Source organism: Heterocephalus glaber, unplaced genomic scaffold, assembly GCF_053883595.1.
Source record: "Heterocephalus glaber isolate CG9 unplaced genomic scaffold, H.glaber_assembly_v1.0 deba00000546, whole genome shotgun sequence".
In the NCBI taxonomy this organism is placed as follows: domain Eukaryota; kingdom Metazoa; phylum Chordata; class Mammalia; order Rodentia; family Bathyergidae; genus Heterocephalus; species Heterocephalus glaber.
In genome coordinates, this window is record NW_028258147.1 from 42,173,613 (window position 1) to 42,194,328 (window position 20,716).

Below are 20,716 nucleotides of genomic sequence, written 5' to 3' on the forward strand. Positions count from 1 at the left end.
CGGTACGATTATGAAAGATCATAACGCAAACGTGATCGCTTTACAGTGTAGACCTGGTCTCTCGAGAGCCTTCAGTTTCCCAGGCTGCAGCCACATTGCCTCCCCCTGGCTCCTTAGCCTCTTGTGGCTACTTTCTTGGCATCCTTCAAGTTCCAGCCGAAGTGCCACATGCCAGGGAAGGCTCAAGGCTCTCTCCTCTCTTGGTGTAGACCGAACTGTCTTTTATCTTCCGAACTGCATTATGAACTTGAGAAAAGGGACTTCATCTTGCTAAGACTTGATCCAGTGTGCGCTGACTCTGCAATACCTGCTCACTCAGGGTTGAGGATGTTTTTAAAGATGTAAAAACCTATCTTAATGGCGATGAGCCATGCTGGGTGGGAATTTAATAAAGAAGTTAAAGTCCTTAGGAGCTTGGGGCCTAGGAGAGGAGTGGCCCTATGGTAAAAAGAAGATATCTGGAGGCCTGGCAAAGTAGAGTCTGATGAAAATTGGTCAGTTTGTCTGATATTTGCAATAGGTGTCTAAACTCAAGTTGGTGTATCAGATTTAAGAGTTAAGTGAGAACTAGTTCTAACCAGAACTAGTGTGTTCATTTACACTGTACAGTTTTTTCTGTAGTCCTCTGCACTGTCTTCCACTTAAAAGGAGCCAGGTTTTGGTGGATGATGAAAGTTATGAATGCATTCTCTGAACTAGAAGCAGTACCTGCACCTCTATTTAAAGTTTAGACATTAGTTTACATTCTAGGAAAGTGTGGTGCTTTCATTTGATCACAGACATGTCCCCTATTGACTTCTAGAATAACTTAAATGAGCCCCTCTCACATAATCAGAACAAGTGGAGAAAGTATGGCTGCAAAGTGAGTTAAGCTCATAGGATTAATCCTTCAAATGATACTCGGATGGTAAGTTGGTAACTCAGCAGTTTTAGAGTGAGTTGTAATGCTCAGACGAATGTCTTCTGGCTGGGAAGGCAGCTTAGTAGTAAAGTGTTTACCTGGCATGTGCAAAGCCTTGAGTTGGACACACCCCCACTCCACCCACCACCAAAAGTGAATGTTTTCTTTCTGAGAGAGGCAGACCTGGTTCACCACCCTGAAGATCCCACTACTGTCATCTCACTACATCTTTGAAAGGCAAATTATTTAACACTCAAGCTTACACCAGAACTCTCCTCCAGGCTCCAGCATACTCCTTAAAGACTAAGTGGAAAGCAGCATAGCTAATATTTATTTACAGTAACATCTTATCCCAGAAAAGATTTAAAACCATAATTTTTATCCACAGTGTGACAGGTGACTCTTTAGGGATCTGACAGGGTACAAAGGGAAAACAGCTAAAAACAGTGAAAGTTTTAAATGAACCAATGGAATACTTTATTTCTCAGCAACTTTACACACATTAAACATGAGGTGAATACTTTAACTGAGAAAGCAAGGGAATTCATGTCAGCCCTAAGACTGGGCCACAGAAGGAGGGTGGAGAAGAACTTAGACAAAAATGTATTTATAAAGACACTTCCATACTTTCTTCAGTTGCCTTTTTGGGGTGGACAAGCTGAATCTTAGACTGGATAAAATGACACACGTGAACACTCACATTGGAGACTGTCACATGAATGAATACACACGGGCCTGCCTTTGTGGACCCCAGGCCACAGTCAGTGCACCCCTCAGGGAGGCCAGCCCTGCAGCTAGATGCTCTGGAACCTCTGGGCCCACTCTCCTTTGGAAGTGAGGAGATTACCTAAATGTTCCCTGAGGCCCTGCATCTCATATTCTGCTGCTTGCCCTCTTGTCCTGTAGCACTTCACTGAAGCCATTAGTGTGACTCACAAGTGGGAAGAGCCTAAAGTCAGACCTCATTTTCATTATCACTGAATTATGATGAAACATTTTCAAAATTAATATTAACCTTTGATTTTTAAATCAGTTTTATGAGTTATTTACCAGAGCTAACTGTAAACACAAAGACAACATAGCATTTCTTTTGCCTTTCTAGACATTCCCATTTTGTAACCCTAGCATCAAGCAACTTTTTTCTTTTACTCTGATGATAAACGGGGTGCAGATCAGTCCTCAGTGTCTGGGCTCTTTCGTGGGCATGCCACAGAGGGTGCCAGCTCTGTTTTGGCCCCTGTTGTCAGAAGTCTATTTCGGTCGTTGCTCTTCTTGGTAACACGTACTTAAGATTTCGCTTTGCCCACACATAGGGAAAGTAAGCAAAGTAAGGACAGACCACAAACGTTCAAATTATAAATCAGTAGTGTCTCATACATTAAGAGTGACAAGGGTCATTATACAAGTAGTCTTTTTAACTCTCACCAACCAGCTCTGTATCCAGGCTTGTTAAACCTGTTGCTAGTGATGTCTGTGTTAACAGTCAGTGCTCTGGGCCATGGTGGGTGGGTCGGGAGGAGTGCATAGGAGTGGGAGTGACAGACAGGCTGGCACCAGCAGCCAGCACAGCCTGTGGAGAAGACTTGAGTGGGAACCAGCCAGACCAAGGTCTCTGCACAGCCTATCTCCTGCCTGTCAGCTGGGCTTCTACAGGCTGCTTTTTATAAAGAAGCGCCACTGTCACCATATTGGAAGGAGAGCCTGTTCTCTATTTGGGACCTCATGAAACACTTATTGGCCGTAAGGTTTGACAAATTCTGACATCCTGTTATAGACAAAAGTACTCCCGAAAAACCGTCCCAGTTTGTTGAGACGGTCCCAGTTTTCGTACATAAAGTACATACTAAACTCACACAATCATCTTTAGATGTACACTTTACTCAGTACATTTCACAGCTTTGTGTACTTAGTCACTCATGAATAATTTGTAGTGATCTGTTCAGTCCTGACACGTATGTGATACCAGTTTGATTCAGAGTGTATGATTCCGCTTTTCACGCTGATCAAGTAAATTTATGATGTCTCTCTTCTCAGCATTAAAAACTAAAAAGAAAGAAAAAAAGTGTATAATATTCCAGTATTAAATACTTTGAGAAACCAGCCTGACTGGTCCCATTTCTCCTGAGTTTCTGGAAACTGTCATAAAAAGGACATGAAACTAGCATCGTATGGCCAACCTCATAGCACAAAACAAAGCCCAGACACCTACGAACTCAGTAATTATTTAAGACTGAAATATGAGACTGTGACCCTGCTGTGCTGCTGTCCTAGTGCATACTAGTGGTGTACATGCTGCCTCCTGCTCCATGTGCCACCCACAGAGCTGCAGTCTGTGACTCCCTCTGTTCTTTACAAGGAGGATGTAAAAGACACATCATAAAAAGCTAAAACCAGTATAACTACTGCATGGTAAAAATTTAAAGAATAGTTAAATAAATGACTGTCATAAGTTGATAGTATAATAGTTAGAGTTAATGCCTTTTTCATCTTACTTCCCTGGAGAGGTAAGGTCTTACAGTTAATAATGCTGAAGCTGTTGTCAATGACAATTCCTCTTAGAACTGTATCTTAAAGAGTTGGCAGAGCCTTTGTCTTTACCTAGCCTGCCTCCTCCCTTTGTTTAGAGCTCTGCAAAGGTCAGATCCTTGGAAAGGCACCTGAAAGCTAAAAATGAAAGATCAAGGCTTCAGGCCAGGTGTGTTGGTGGCGCATCCCTATAATCCTAGCACTTGGGAGGCTGAGGCAGGAGGATGGCCATGAGTTCAAGGCCAGCCTCCACTACGTAGTGTGTTTAAGGTCAGCCTGAACTACACAACAAGACCCTGTATCCAAAAAACAAAACAAAAAAAAGGAGGCTTCACTGCAAAACCAAGCATTTAGTGGGACACTGAACTGCTGCATTACAGGATTTTTCCGCCAGAAAAGAGACAGAACCTGCCTCAAGATGGGAAGACTATAGATTGGTGGAGTCAGCAATGCACAAGGAACAGAACGGAGATGCTTAACTTTCTTGCTACTGTGCTAACCTTTGCCTTGAAAAAAACCACCAACGTTGTCAGTGAATAAAATTTAACAACCGAATAGGACTTTAATTTCTAGAAACTAAACAACTGGGTGACATCCTAGATGAGCACAAGACATACTTTGAGAACATGCTGTTGAATTAGACAAACCCACATTGAGAGACCTAAACAACAGTGTCACTACAGAAACGACCAGGAGTTGATAGAGGATGAGTGATAAATAAAGAACAGCTCAGGATTAAAGGACATTAAAGAGGTGTGACAATGCAGTATATGATCCTGGACCAGAGAAAGGAAACCTGAATAAGGTCAGTACATTAGATAATTACATTATCAGATGCCTTTGGACAAATATACTACAATTATATTAAGATGTTAACCTTTGAGGAACCTGGATGAAGGGTATATGGAAATTCCTTTCATCATTTCCCCAAAATCTAAACTCTTTTAAAATGAAAAGTTAAACTTAGACAAAATTAACATTAAAACTAATGCATTGCTCATAATAGTAATAAAAGTCATCAGCTCCTGCAGGTAATCATTAAGCATCAAAGCCAGCTTTGACCCTGAGGATTTCTGTTAAAGCCTCACGATTTTTGCCCTCTCAGTTTCCAAACATGGGCTCCCATCAAGGTGTGGAGTGAAGCAGGGAACAGCCGCAGAAAGCTGAGACCCTCAAAGGCTAACGGCACAGAAATCTGTGATGCAGATGTGTGGATGACGGTTCCTAGCCACTAGAGGACTGGAACCCGAACAAAAGATGAGTGTTCACTTTAAAGAGGCTGAGTGTGTGGGGCTTCATATCAGCTGACAAGCTGCCTTCTTGTAGGCTGAACTGTTAACTCACATCAGAGGCTTCCCATAAGTTTCAGGGACACTAGTGGCTCACAGCTAGAAAGCACACAAGGAAACAAGGTATTATGAGAGAGCTTGTAGGAACAATAATTATCTCATGAGTTAAGCAAATAAGGCAGGAAAAGTCTGCAAACTGGAAGGCTTTCTTTTTGAGGAAATACTTTGTAGCTCACAACAGGAGAAATGGAAAAAGTATAGAGATTAGAAAAAATCAGGAGATAATCTGGGCTCAGGAAGGGATCAAGCCAGACATGGTGGTGCGCATCTTTAATCCCATCACTTGGGAGGCTGAGGCAGGAGGATCTCAAGTTTAAGGTCAGCCTGGGCTACATAGCAAGACAGTTTGAAAACAATAGAAGGGCTGGGGATGTAGCTCTGGTAGAGCACCCCTCAGTTCAGTCCTCAGTATCCCAAAAGCTGAGCTTTTGCTGGGAGACTAGCTTCACCAGGTATTACAGAGATACGGGTGATCAAGGGGTGACCCAGCCATTTTGTTAGAAAATCCCTAAATGTTACTGAAAGCAAATTCTCCCAAGTGATATCTTGGGCTTCTCAGCCCTTGCCTAACCCCACAACTTTGACTTTCAAAAGCTAAACAAAACATTGTCTCCTTGAAATGACTACTTACGTATTATTACTGCTATTAACTAACTAGTCAAAGTGAAGGACCAAAAAGGAGAAGCAAAAACCCCACTGCCACCACTGACCTTACCATTTAAGTTTCTGTCACTCCCAGCAAGGGCTGCCTGCTTGTCTGTCTCAGATTCCGCCTCATTTTCATCCATGTTGTAGTCGTCATCATCTCCCAGCTTCTGCTGGTTTCCTCCTGTAAAGTCACACCAAGTGTAAGCTATATCATTTCTCTCCTGGGACATCAGCACCAGGTCCTGGGGGTAACCCCAGTCACCCTCCAGCAGTCAGATCTTTGTTATCTTCTGGGAGTGAATGCTCCACTTTGACTGAATCTGTATGAAATATGGCTGTGGGGACTGGGGGTGCAGCCCGGGTACAGCACTTGGCCTGTACCATGAGGCCCTGGTTCAATCCTCAGCAACTCCCCCAACCCCAAAAAAGGGGCTGGGTGCTATGGGTCAACTCAAGAGGGGAGGCTGAGCAGGAGGGTCACTTGAAAGCACGAGTTTGTAATGAGCTTGACCACAGCCACCTTCTCCAAAAGGCCTCAACCTAGGTTGGAAGTGAGGACACTACCGAGTAATGACAACATTTCCTTAGAATGACTTGTTGCTCCGAAAGGGAGTGGAGTTACTATTGTGAGCAAAAGAACAAAACTGTTCTGTGTAAGGAACTGGGATCACTGAATACTCCTTTCATCCCCAGAGGAAGAGCAACCAGAAAAGGAGGTCAGGACAAAGTGCATTCACGAGATCTATTCCAAGGGTTCAAACACTTTACTTGTGTATATAGGAAGGTAAGCAAAAGCTTTTACAATTGAAAACCAGTCTGGGAAATCTGTAGTTCCATTTCTCTGCTCTCACTAAGGGGAAAAGGCACCTGCATACCATGTGAGGTTTATTCCTGCCAGGTGACTGCACCTGCATCTGGCACAGGTATCACATGGGCCCCAGGCTCCCTCAGTCCACCTTTAGCTATTCCTCTTGGTGTCGGACTGATACACATAGCATGAGACCTCCCACTGGGAGCAGGTAAGGAACTTTCTTCCAAAAGAGAAACAAGTGAAAATGAGATTTAAACCGAATTGGGGTAACTTCCCCCAAGTTCCGTTTTTGGCCCATCACAGAGCAGATGTCAGTCATATCTTCCTAAGCGCTCTTGGATTGGGTGGGATGGAAACCTTCTACATCTTAAAAGCCTGGAAATGCATTCCAGAATATTTTGTTGATCACAGATTTCCACTCTTTATTTCTTTAAAAAGAAAAAGAACTCCACAAGATGGGTTCACATGTCGATCTTCCTTAATGCTCAAATACGCAGTAACTTCTCCCCAGTCATCCCTTCCATCTGTCTTTCAGTCACTCACCAGGTCCCACCTACACTGTACCAGATGCCATACAAGAAGGCAGAGATTACAAGCATGCTGGAGATCTGCCTGTCAGGAAGGAGTTTCTACTCTGCTAAGCACTCCTCTCAAAATCCTGTATCTTCAGAGTCCACTCGATTTCCTATTAGCATAGTTTCTGAAACCTCAAGTGCTACACTGCGCACTGCCATTCCTGTCTGCCTCCAACTCTGTGGATTATGGATGACAGAAAGATTGGGAGATCATGAAGTGCTGTCTGCTGAAATTCAAGGGCATGCATCAGGTTAGGAAGATGGAGAGGGCTGAGTACCTGGTAGAAAGGAGCCTCACCCACCTCCCTTGGCAGCAGCCTGTTCCTCCGGCCCTTCACGGATAACAAGCTGGTCCCGCTCAGGTTCTTCTGGCTCTTGGTTTTCGGGCCTCGCCAACAGGGCAGCTGGCACCTGTATGGTGTGGCCGATTTCTCCAGCTCCTCCAAGGCCTCTGCCATGCATGGGCGAGTCTTCTTCAGCCTGCCCTTGGCCTGGTTCCCTCGGAGGTCCACCACTGTCTCTCTCAGGCTCCTCCTCACTCACACCCTGTATCTCATTGGTTTGCTCTGTGCACAGAACATCATTTAGCTGCAACGTAGTCATTTTGATCAAAACAAAAAATACCTGCTGCCCCTCAATTCTCAGGGTGTTTCCAGGGAGTGGGGAGGAGCTGGGCTGTGTACGGAACCAGCTGGGGAGCTTACTTTGTAACCTCAGCCACAGACCACAGGCTTTGATGTGGCAGCTCATCCTCATAATGAGGACGAGAGAAGCAATTTAGGAAAGTAACCTCAACAAGCTATAAGCGGAGGTTGGTGCAGTGCTGTGTATGTGACTGTCATCGGTCTGAGATGGGTACCTGGGTCCATGCAAGAGTCACACCTTTGTTCCCACTGACAGCCGCCAGGGGCTCAGCTGCCTCCCTTAATCCCATAACCCCATAAACCCAGTGATGTCTCCAGTAAAAGTCCTGTCTGGACTTCTCATTACACAGCTGTAAGGATAGGCTGGCAGAAGGGAAGAGGCCCCCACGGCCCTAATCCCAGTGCCCGATGAGACACCTGCCCCTGCCCTGCCCCATCACTGAGCTCACCACTATCAGGCTGCACACTCTGCCCTCGGAGTATGTGTCTCGGCAGCAGCACCTGAGTTCCTGCTACTTGCTGAATATGAACAAGGCTTTGGAGAGGGTGTAAAAGAAACTTCCAGACTCTGCTTACCTTTTTTACTTTGTCCTTTCAAATCCAAAACCACCTCAGAAGGAGGGGCTGCTATCCGGGATCTGCCCTTGCTGAACAAACTTCCTTTTGCTTGTGGCACTATTGCCAGTGGCAAGCCTGGTCCCCGCAGTCCGGGCTGGGACTCATTGGGAGCCTAGGGTTGAAAGAGGAGCACAGGACACATGAGCCCTGCATGCAGTGCACTGCACCACCACTCCCAGGGAAGAACGTTGGCACCCCAAAAATGCCAGGGTCTGCCCTGATGGTGGCCCGTCATGTGGCCTAAATCAGAAGGCACAGGCCTCCCAGAAAGGGCTTGCAATACACGTAAATAACCAGGCAGAGAAACAGAAAAAATGTGAACAACACAGGAAACCTGCCAAACCAAACATCCATAGGAACACACAATATGAGAAAAATTCATATTCTTTGCAAGTGCATAGGAGCACTCCCCAAGATGGGCATGGCTGGCCACAAAGCCAGTAACCAACAGGTCAAACAAATCACATGCCGGATCAGGAAAACACATTGAGACACAGGAAATGGAATCACAACACACTAAAACCTATGGGAGGGAGCAGTGGCACACTCCTGTAATCCCAGCACTTGCAAGGCTGAGGCAGGAGGGTCACTGTGAGTTTGTGGCCAGCTGGGCTACATAGTTCATGACCAGCCTGAACACAGCAAGACCCTGTCTCAAAGAACAAAAGCCGGGGGAGGCAGCTACTGCAATGCACAGACAGACATTGGTACCTTTAAATAACTATATTGAGAAAGAAGGCTTCTCTGGTTCCCAGTCCCATAACTATGTAGTACAGTGATGGTGAACCTTTAAGACCAAGGGCCAAACTGCAACTCAAAGCCCATTTATTTATTGCAAAGTGCCAGTATTGCAATGAAACCTGAATACTGAGGTTTTAGTTTAGAAAAAAACAACTCTAGATTAACATCTTTTGTCAGAAAAACACAGTAACATACTTGCCATAGGTTTGCCACCACTGATGTAGGGGCTGAGATGTCATCATTCAGTCCTAACAAACAAGTAAAAAGGCAAACAGACTGAAAAACCATCAGCTCTTCTTGGATCTGTAAGAGAGGTGAGGACTCAGAGCAAGCCCCGCACCTGGCTAGAGACCACTCACCAGAGAAAAGACTGAAGGTTAACAACTTTAGGGGCACTCAGTCTTAAGGGAGCTCCTCCAACTTCTGTTTTACCTCCAGGAGCTCAACCAAGTTCTCACAGTGAACACCAGAAAAAAATGCCCTCAAGCTTCTAGTAGCAGAAAGGGGAAAGAAATCACTTTGAAACAGGCCCAAGGACTTTGTTCCCCTGAAGGAAGTCTGCCCTCAACTACCTGAGTATTGTCAAAGACTATCTGATCTGGGGAAAGGAAGCAACCAAGTCCCACTTAACCCTCTCACCCCACTTGGGGGTCTGGAAACTTAGAAGCATGTGTTGTGAGACCTAAGTGACTCCATTCTAAAATTTGGTGGCATAAATTTCAGTTCTAAGAAAAACCACAAGATGTATTTTGACCACCTGCACGTGATAGTGTTCAGCCGTCCCCTAGCGACAGCTAATCAGTAGTTAGAAACCGTTTGCAGCTTGGGTGCGCAAGGCACAACCAATCAGGTTTAATTGCCAATCTAGAACCTTGCTGTACCCACTCTAAAAACCCCTGCTGATTTGGAGTCGGGGCTCTCAATCTTGACCCGCTGCGGCAGTGACGGTTGGGAGTCCCTGCTCGAGCTTGAATAAACGACCCTCGTGTGTTTACATCGGAATCGGCTCCTTGGTGGTCTTTGGGAACCTCGAAATCTGGGCACAACAGTGTGAAGTCCACAGCTCTGGGGCACAGGCCAACTGAAGACAGGTAACTTCCCGTCCATCACACCAACACATTACTAGAGGCCTACTGAAGTAGTCTTACCCAGTATGTACATTATGTCCACTGCTGGGAAGAAATGAAAACGCCTTTTACAAGACCAAGAACTTAACCGAGCACAGTGGTGCACGCCTGTAACCCTAGCACCTGGGAGGCTGAGGTAGGAGGACTGCCATGAGTTCAAAGCCAGTCTTAATTACTGAGACCCCGTCTCAACCCCCCCACCACCAAAAAAAGAAGACCAAGAACTCAATTTGGAGAGGTCAAACATCAGAACTTGACATGGCAGGGATGTCGGAATTACCAAGACGGGAGTTTAAAACAACTGTAATAACTAAAGGCTCTAACGGGTAAAGGAGAGTATGCTACAGCAGACGTGGTAAGCAGTGAAGTGGAAATTCTCGAGAAAACCACAAAGAAATGCTAGAAGTGGAAAACACTGTAGCGGAAATGAAGAATGTCTCCAATGGGCTTACTACTAGACTGGACACTGCTGCTAAGGAAAGAATCTCTGAGTTTGAGTGTATTTAAATAGAAACCTCCGAAACTGAAAACAAAAATAAAGACTGAAAACAACAGAACAGAACATCCACAGACTGTGGGCCAACTGCAGAAAGTGTCTATCAAGGGAATACAAGGAGGAGGAGAAACAGAAGCAGAGAAAAAATATCCAAAACAATAATGACTAAGGATTTCCCCAAATTACTATCAAGTCACCAAACCACAGGTCTAGGAAGCTCAGGAAAAACATCAAGCAAAATAAATAACAAGAAACTTACATATAGGCATATCGTTTTCAGAATACAGACTATCACTGAAAAAATTCTCAAAGAGGCCAAAGGAAAAAACCCTTCCCAGTATGGTACTTGTTGCCAGAAGACTTGCTTTGCAAGAAATGTTACGTTCTTTGGAGAGAAGGAAAATAACATAGGTTAGGAACTCACATATATATAAAGAGATGAGGAAAAAAAGGAGTAACCGCATGTAACATAAATACTTTTCCTTGTTTGTAATTTGATATGAGGGTTAAGAGAGCCTGGCATGGTGATACACGCCTATAATCCCAGCCCTCTGGGAGGCTGAGGCAGAAATATCTTAAGTTCAAGCCTAGCCTGGGCCATGTAGTGACTTAGTAAGATCCTATTTCAAAATAAAAAATATAAAATGGGCTAGTGCTGTAGCTCAGTGTGAAGGCCCTGGGTTCAGTCCTCTTGTGGGTTGTATCTAGATGTCCCCCCAAGGCCTCATACCAGCATAAGTGGGGCTTTTCGGATGTGGCTAGATTAGGGTGTATGATACTGGTCACTTGTCACTTGCTGCTTCTGCTTGCCATGAACTGTTTCTCTGTGATGTCCCTCTGCCATGCCACTCTGCCTTGGAGCCAGCCAATTATGGGCTGAAACCTCTACAGTCTTTCCTTCTGCTAGTCAGGTATTTTGTCTCAGCAAGGAGAAAAGTAACTAAGTCATATTTTGGTACCAAAGAAGTGGGGTCATTGCTGTGATGGTACCTGATCATGTGGTTCGGGAGCCTTTGGGACTGGCTTGGAAGAATTAGGAAAGGATTTGATAACAGTGTCGTGGATACTGTTGGGGTCTTTTAGCAAAATCTATGTTGAGAATCAAAAGTAAAAAGTGCAGCAGAATTCTTTAAAACATTGTGAGTTTGACCAGAAAGAAAGCTCCAGTAAAGCTGTGGACTGAAATGAATGACACAAACAATGCCTCATGTGAGATAGAAGAAAAGATTATTCCACTGTTATAAAGCCTCACATGATCTGTGAAGTGTTAGAGTGCTATCTGAAAGTAGGCATGAATAGTTGTAAACGAATATTGCAAACTCTAGGGCAAGCATTTAAAAAGTAAAAGAAGAATGTGTAAATGGTATGACACGAAAGGAGAGAAAATGGAATCATACAATGCTCAGTTAAAAGGTGGAAAAAATAAAATCAAAGAATGGGGCAACAAATTTTTTTGCTTAAAATCAATTTTAAAATATGGTAGATATTAGTCTAATTACATCAGTAATCGCTTTGAACAGTGATCACATTGTCCATGTTCTAAACCTACCAATTAAATGAGATTGTCAGAATGCATTAAAAAAAACCCAAGATTTAATTATATGTTGATTACAAGAAACCCACTTGAAAGACATTTATAGATTAAAAGTAAATGGAGAAAGATATTCCAGGTTAACATTTATGTAATGAAAGGAGTTTCTGTATTAATTTCAAACAGAGCAAACTTTAGAGCAAGAAAAAATACCAAGGATAAAGAGAAGCACTATGTAATGACAAAGGGGTCAGTTCTCCCTAACAAGTAGTAATGTGTGTGCACCTAGCAACAGACTATCAAACCAGAGGGGGTAAAAACTTGTAAAGCTACCAGGATAAACAGGAATGGATCCATTGTGGTTAGTGAAGACTTCACTACCCTTCTCTCGGAACAAGACAGATCTAGCAGGTAAAAAAATCATTGTTGAACCCAGTACCACCACCAATCAACTGGATATAAGATGACTTCACCAAAAACAGCAGAGCACACATTCTTCTCAAGTACGCAGAGAACATTCACCAAAACATATCACACTGTGGGCCATAAAACACACCGTAACAAATTTAAAAGAAGAGAAATCGTGCAATGTCTACTCCTTGATCATAATAGACTGAAACTAAAAATCAATACAAGGAAGAGCTGGAAAATTCCAAAACACTGGAGATTAAACACATTTCTAAATAACACATGGGCAAAAATACATAGACCTCTCAAGAGAAACTTAAAAATATTTTGGCCTAAATAAAAACAAAATTAATTAACATTTGTAGGATCCAATGAGAACAGTGCTTAGAAATTTAGAGCACTGAATGACTACATTAAGAAGGAAGATATAAATTCAAATCTTACAAAACTAGGAAAAAACCTAGCAAATTAAATCCAAAGTAAGTAGAAGAAATAAGGATTTGAACATAAATCAGTGAAATTGAAAAAAGAAAATCAATAGAGAAAAATCAATAAAACTAAAATTTGTCCTCTGAGAAGATAAGTCTCTAGTATCATAAATGAAAGAGGGAACATTACGAATGATCACAGGGCTGTTTAAAGAGCACTAAAGGAATACCACAAATGACTCTGTGCCCACGAATTTGGTAATCTTGATGAACTGCACCAATTCTTTGAAAGACACATCCTTCTAAAACTTATACAAGAAATACACAATCTGAATAGGCTATATATAGCAAAGGAATCAATAATAATAACCTTGGAAAATAGAGGGCTCAAGACCCACATGGGTTCACTGGTGAGTCCTACCAAACATTGAAGGAAGAAGTTATACCCATTTTTCTTTCAGAAGATAGAATGTTTCCTAACTCATTATATGAAGGCAGCATGATCCTAATCTCAAAACCAAAGACATTATAAGAAAACAACACATGTTCCTCAAATAGATACAAAAAACTGACAAAATATTAGTATATTAAATCCACAATGTATAAGAAAATTGATATATAGTGGCAAAATGCACATTGTCTCAGGTATGCAAGGTCCCGGGGCAATTTAGACACTCTTTCAAGATAAATTTTAAAAATTAAATAAATAAATAAATAAATAAATGGCTGGCGCTATAGCTCAGTGTAAAGTCCCTGAGTTCAATCTCCAGTATTTTTTTTAAATTAAATGCCCAGATGTTAAAATAGGAAAAAAATCTAGACCTTGGGCATGGCAATGATTCTTCAGCTACAACACCAAAGGTGCAATCCATGAAAGAAATAAAAGATAACACAGATTCCATTAAAATTAAAAACTTCTGTTCTGTGAAAGATAATGTCAGATTGTGAAGATTGGGAAAAACCTACAGATTGGGAAAAAACATTTGCAAGAGACACTTCTCATAAAAGATTATTATCAAAATATATAAAGAACTCAAACTCAACAATAAAAAGACTGAGGGTCAGGGATTTAGCTCAGTGGTTCTGCCACCTACCCTGTAAGTGCAAGGACCCAAGTTTGATCCCTGGTACAGAAAATAAAATAAAATAAAATAAAATGACTGATGATTGAGTTAGGAAAGTGGACCAAAGACTTTTTTAAACATTTTACCAAAGATGATTTAATAGTAGTAAAGAAGCATATGAAAAGATGTTCCACATCGTATGTAAGGGAAACACAAATTTAAAAAATAATGGGGTATCAATACACGCCAATTATAGTGGTCAAAATCTAGACCACCACCAACACCAAATGCTGGTGAGCCTGCGGACCAAAAGGAGCTCTCATTCTTTGCATGTGTAAACACAAAATGGTACAGCCGGGCCGGGGATTTAGCTCAGTGGTTCCGGTGCCTGCCTTGCAAGCGCAAGGTCCCGAGTTCAATCCCCAGTACCACACACACAAAAAAGGTACAGCCACTTTGGAAGACAGTTGAAGCAGTTTCATATAAAATGAAACAAATTTTCAATATGATTTTACAAGGGCAATACTTAGCATTTACTCAAAGGACTGGAAAATGAATGTTCACACACAAAAAACCCTACACATAGATATTTATAGCAGTTTTATTCACAATTAACAAAACTTGGAAGCAACACAATGTCCTTCAGCAGGTGAAAGGATAAACCAACAGTTGTACGTACAGACAATTTATGTACAGTAGTTCAGAGCTAAAAAGTCACAGAGAAGCCCTAAATGTATATTACGAAGTGGAAGAAGCTAATACGAAAAAGTTGCAACAGGGGTGGGGACACAGCTCAGCAGTGCAGCACCTGACTGAAAAAGTTACTGGCGGTATGTTTCCAATTACAGGACATTTTTGAAAAGACAAAACTTGGGAAACAGTCAAATGACCAGTATTTGTTACAGGCTTATGAAGGGAGTAGGAATGAATAGGCAAAGTAGAAAAACCGTTTTAGGGCAATGAAAATACTCTGTGTGATACTGTAATGACGGATACATGTCATTATACATTTGTCCAAACACTACAAGTGAGTCCAAGCTATGGAATCTGGGTAAGTATGAATCACGTATCACTATGAAGGGGAATGCTGACCATGGGGAAGCTATGTATATGTGAAGACAGGGGCATATGAGAAATCTCTGTACCTTCTTCTCAGTTTTGCTGTGAATCTAAAATAACTCTAGAAAAATAGTCTTTACCAAAAAGGGAGAGAAGACAGATCTCAAATGAATAACTGAATCATTTCCAACTCAATATACTAAAAAAAGAAGAGCAAACTAAACCTAACAAAAGGAAGGAAATAAAGATTACAGCAGAAAATAATGAAACAGAATAGAAAAATACAGGAAATAAATGAAACTAAAAGTTCATTGAAAAAAATAAACAAAATTGACAAACCCTTACCTAGGTTAATAAAAAAAAGAGAAGGCTCAAATTATTAAAATTAAAAATGAAAGAGGATGTCTCACAAGCATAAGGTCCCGAGTTCGATCCCCGGTACAAAAAAAAAAAAATGAAAGAGGATATCACTATTAACCATACATACAAAAGTATTATAAGGGAATGGTATGAGCAAGTATATGACAGCAAGTTTGATAACTTAGATGAAATGTGAAGTACCTGGAAAGACACACACTATCAAAACTTAACTGAAAAACGAACAGAAGGCCTGGGGATTTAGCTCAGTGGTTTTGCTGCCTGCCTCGTAAGCACAAGGAATGGAGTTCGATCCCCGGTACCAAAAAAAACCCCAAAACAAAACAGAAGAATCTGAGTAGAACTATAATAAGAAAAGAGATTGAATCAATAATTTTAAAACTTCCCACAAAGAAAGATAGCTTCCCTAGTGAATTCTACCAAACACTGAAAGAATTCCAAAACTTTACAAACCCTTCGAAAAGTCAGAACAGGAAGGACACTCTCCAATTCATTCTATGAGCCCAGTATTATCCCAATACTAATCAGATAAAGGAACTAACAGAAAATAAAATGATAGACAAAAATCTATCCTAGACACACAAATCCTCAACAAAATACAAATCAAATCCAGTGAAATATAAGGGATTATATATCATTACTACACAGGACTTATCCTGAAATGCAAGGTTGGATTAACATCAAAAAATCAATGATGTATCAACAGTAGAGAGAACAATAAACACAGCTCTTTTCAATTGCTGCAAAAAAAGAATCTACAAAATCCAACCACTCTTCTTTGATAAACACTAAAAAAAATTAAGACTAGGGGAAAGTCCTTAATTTTTTTTTTTTTTTTTTGGTACCAGGGATCGAACTCGAGTCCATGCGCTTGCGCAGCAGGCAGTGAAACCACTGAGCTAAATCCCAGGCCAGAAAGTCCTTAATTTGATAGTGAAAACTACAGCTAGTATCCAACAATAATGAAAGACTGTTATCAGTATGATCAGGAACAAAACAAGGATGTCTGCACTGGGCACTCATACTTAGCATTACAGTAGAGGTTCTAGCCAAAGGAGTAAGTCAATGAAACAAATAAAAGGCATACAGCCTGGAAAAGGAACAATAAAACTGTCTCTGTACATGACGTAATCTTATGTACAGAAAGTCCTAAAGAATGACCAAACAACAAAAGCAAGAGAGTAAGGTTAGCAAGGTTACAAGACAGAAGACCACTGTAAAAAGAATTATACTTTACACACTAGCAGTGGACAATGTGAAAAGGAAACAAACAGCCTTCCATTTATAACACCAAAAAATACTTAAAAATTAATTTTAAAAAAAGAAGTGCAAAACTTCTTCAAAATACAAAACACTGCTGAAAGATTTTTAAAAAGACTCAAATAAAAGGATAGACATTTCACATTCATGGTTCATTAAGACTTCATGTTGTTAAAATGGTACTAGGGTATTTCTCCAATTGATCTACACATCCAACCTAATCCCTGTCAACACCCTATATGACTTTATTGATGAAACTGACAAACCAATCCTAAAATTCATATGGAAAGTTAAGGAATGCAGAAGAGCCTAAACAATCTTGGAAATGAGCAACAAAACCGGAGGACTCACATTTCTTGAATTCAAAGCTCACGACAATGCTATTATAATCAAGACCGAAAGGAAGCCATTATACTTACCATAAACTGAGTTTTGACAAAGATGCCAGGATAATTCAGTGAGAAAAAAGACAGTCTTGTGGGTTTTTTCTTCAACAAATGGTACTGAGACAACTTGATATCTACGCAGAAAACACTGACGGTGGAACCCTACCTCACATCATATACAAATTAACTCAAAATGGATCAAATATATACCATCAGGACAGTGTATAAGCAACCCATGGAATTGAAAAAACTATTTGCAAATTATATATCCAATATCATATATTTTTTTATATGCAGGGTATATTACAAACTTAAAACAATAATAAAAATAATTCAATTTAAAAACGATCCAAAGAGCTATTTCTCCAAAGATATACAAATTATCAACAAAGCATGTAAAGATGCTCAGTATCAATAGTTATTAGGGAATGGAATTAGAGAAACCCCGAGGTACTACTACTCAACATCTACTAGGAGGGGCATACTTAAAAAACAAGAACAAGAGTTAACAAGGATGTAAAGAAAACAAACACTCAGAAATTGCTGGTGCAAATGTAAAATGGTATGACCACTGTGGAAGATGGTCTGGCAGTCTCTCAGTAGGTTAAATATAAACCATCATATAACCCAGCAATTCCACTCCTACAGAAATGAAAATATATGTCCAGATGAAAACTTGTACACAAATGCTCAAAGCAGCATTATTCATTACAGTCAAAGTGTAGAAACCCAAATGTCTATCAACTGTTAGCAAATAAAATACAATGCACCCCACAATGGAAAATTATTCAGCTATAAAAGGAATAAATTAGGGCCGGGGATTTAGCTCAGTGGCACCATGCCTGCCTCACAAGCACAAGGTCCCGAGTTCTATCCCCGGTACAAAAAAAAAAAAAAAGGAATAAATTCTGAACCAGGCTACTGAGGAGAAGAAGCCACAAACAGCAAAATGTTCTAAAATTGGTCATGTTGATGACTGCACAATGTAAATATACCAAACACCACTGGATTATAAACTTTATATGAGCTAAGCATATAAATGTTAACTAGGTTTCAAAAAAGCTGCCGTATTATTAAACATCAGAGACCTTCAAGAAGCCTCTGAGCTACAGTGTCCCAGCTGGGGTAGTGCAGGAGGGAGGTGACAGCACAGGAGATGCCCTACAGATCAGCTGGCCCCTCTTCACAGTACTTCACATAGCCACATGCCTCAGCATCTTCAGAATCGTAAACAGCAGCATCTGCCTCTCAGGCGGCTGTACATGTTACAGGAAACAATTCCCAGACAGCCCTGTGCCTGGAAACTGGGCCCAGAGGCTGAGTACCTGATGAGCCTGGGCATCCTGCACCTCAGGGAACAAACCCACAAGGGAGAGCAGTGATAAGGCAAAGGAGCACAGAAAGGGAAGGAGAGGGCTGAAGAGAGGACAGTGGTACCTTCCAAACATTCTGGCAGAAAATCCCCAAAGTACCTGCTGATGTTGGCTGTTTCTTTCACTCAGGCTTCTGGAAGCTGCAGCTTCATTTCCCTTTCTGGTGACCTCCTCTATTCGCTCTTCACACTGCTCTTTCACCTCTTTCATCTGGTTGATACACTGGTTCCTTTGATGAAAGAAGGCAAAAGAAAGGACAAATATTTACAAATGTGACTATGTGCCATGTTACGTCCCTGTCAGACTCTGAAATCCACTTCAGTGAGGAACACACACCTTCCCTTTCCTGCTTCAGGAACTTTATCTGAAGAGGTAGCTTGAACCAATGTGCCTGCTCTCACATATTACTAAGGACAAAAACAAAAAAACTGCAGCTAAATGAAACCCACTAAAGATCTGTCACATTGCTCTAAAATAGGTGAACTTCACTGATGACAAAAAAAAAATTTAAATACAATCTGTAGAATAAAAAAAATAGATTTGGTCTTTGTCACTGACTACTACTGACAGTTCTGAAAGCACTGGGATTTGCTGAGTGCAGGAATGTTTGGTTATTCACAAAGAGCTTCCATGGACCAGGCCTGAGCATAAGCAGTGACTCACAAAGACAGGTGGACTGCATGTGGACGGTTTCAGGATGGGGCTGGTTGACAGGGGAACCAACCACGGGAATAGAGGGTTGGAACCTTCAGCTTTACTCTGTCCAGGGAGGGGACTGAGTCCAATCACACGGTCAGTGATTTAATCAATCATGCCTACATAATGTGAACCAGATAGACTCTGGACTGCAAGGTGCGGTGAACTCCCTGACTGGTGAGGTTTTTTTTCTTTTTTAATATCCTTTTATTGGTACATTTTAGGTATACAATATAATGACATTCATCATTCGAGATTTGCACCTTTACATAGTCTCTCTTGGTTCTTATTTTTTCCCCGTTTCCCTGCCCTCCCTTCAACCCCTCCATCCCTCCCTATTGACAAAGACTTTGTTTCCATTTTTTCCATTTTCTCATATTAATTCCATTCCCTTCTATCCTTTCCCCTACCCCTCCCACTTCCCCCTCCCCTTTGCCCCTTTTCTTCCTATTTCACATTATCTATTATACCTTTTAGTCCTTATTTACACTTTCAGTTTCTCACACTACAGAAACTATTCGGTATTTACGTAAGTGTGTCCTGTTTATTTCACTTGAGTATCACCTCACTGTGCATCCATTTAGCAATAAATGTCTCTAATTTCTCATTTTTTATGGCTGAGTAGTACTCCATTTTATTAAAAAACCCCACATTTTCTTTATCCAGTCTCCAGTTGATGGGCATTTGGGCTGTTTCCAAGTTTTAGCTATTACAAACTTGTGCTGCTATGAACATGGGTGCGCATATATCACTGTGGTATGATTCTTTTAATTCTTTGGGGAAGATACCCAGCAGGGAAATAGCTGGGTCAAATGGGACTTCCAGTCCTAGTTCTTTGAGGTATCTCCATACTGATTTCCACAGTGCTTGCACCAGTCTACACTCCCACCAGCAGTGCAACAGGGTTCCTCTTTCCCCACAGCCCCGCCAGCATTTGCTGTTGGTTGATTTCATGATAGCAGCCATTCTTTCTGGAGTGAAGTGGAATCTCACCATTTTTTTCATTTGCATCTCTCAAATGACCAGTGATGTCAAACATTTTTACATGTTTATTTGCCATGTCTACTTCTTTGTCTGAGAAATGTCTGTTCATTTCAGATGCCCATTTTTGGATTGGGTCTCTAAATTTGGGAGGTCTGATTTTTTAAAGTTCTTTACAGATTCAAGATAGTAGACCTTTGAGGGACCTCTGGTGAAAATGTTTTCCCACATTGTGGGTTGTCTCTTCACACTCCTGGTGGTTTCTCTTGCTGTGCAGAAGCTTTTTAGTAAAAAGAGATTCCACTTGTTGACTGTTTGTGCTAGTTCACAGACAACTGAGGTTTTGTTCATAAAGTCTTTTCCTTCCCCAATATCTTGAAGAGTCCTACCGAACATTTGTTCCAGCTGGTTCAGTGTTTCTGTTTTTATATTTAGATCTTTAATCCATTTAGATTTTAGTTTAGTGCATGGTGAGAGACATAGGTCTAGTTTTAGTCTTCAGCAAGTTGAAATCCAATTTCTCCAGCACCATTTATTAAAGAGGCTATCTTTCCTCCAGCGAGGGTGTTTGGCTCCTTTGTCAAAGATGAGGTGGCTGAGTGTGTCTGGAGTTGTTTCTGCATCTTCTAATCTGTTCCACTGGTCCTCAGATCTGTTTCTTTGCCAACACCATGCTGTTTTTAATCACAGTAGCTTTGTAGTATAGTTTCAAGTTG

General features: G+C 41.4%; 1 protein-coding gene across 6 annotated transcripts in view; it reads right to left on the bottom strand.

Annotated features, from left to right (window-relative positions):
- Positions 1–1,209: 1,209 nt before the first annotated feature.
- Golm1 (golgi membrane protein 1) overlaps positions 1,210–20,716 on the bottom strand; it is a 70,497-nt gene continuing 50,990 nt past the window's right edge. For 5 of the 6 annotated variants that reach the window (XM_004862452.4, XM_021242655.2, XM_087204818.1 and 2 more), the window contains exons 6-10: positions 18,423–18,552; positions 8,031–8,184; positions 7,113–7,376; positions 5,492–5,605; positions 1,210–2,944 (exon numbers count right to left, since the gene is read on the bottom strand). In XM_004862452.4, coding sequence (XP_004862509.3) covers positions 2,874–2,944; positions 5,492–5,605; positions 7,113–7,376; positions 8,031–8,184; positions 18,423–18,552 — 733 coding nt within the window. In that variant the 3' untranslated portion in view covers positions 1,210–2,873. Of the gene's footprint in view, positions 2,945–5,486; positions 5,606–7,112; positions 7,377–8,030; positions 8,185–18,422; positions 18,553–20,716 lie in introns of all 6 variants that reach the window. The other variant, XM_013078746.3, reaches the window with a different exon arrangement.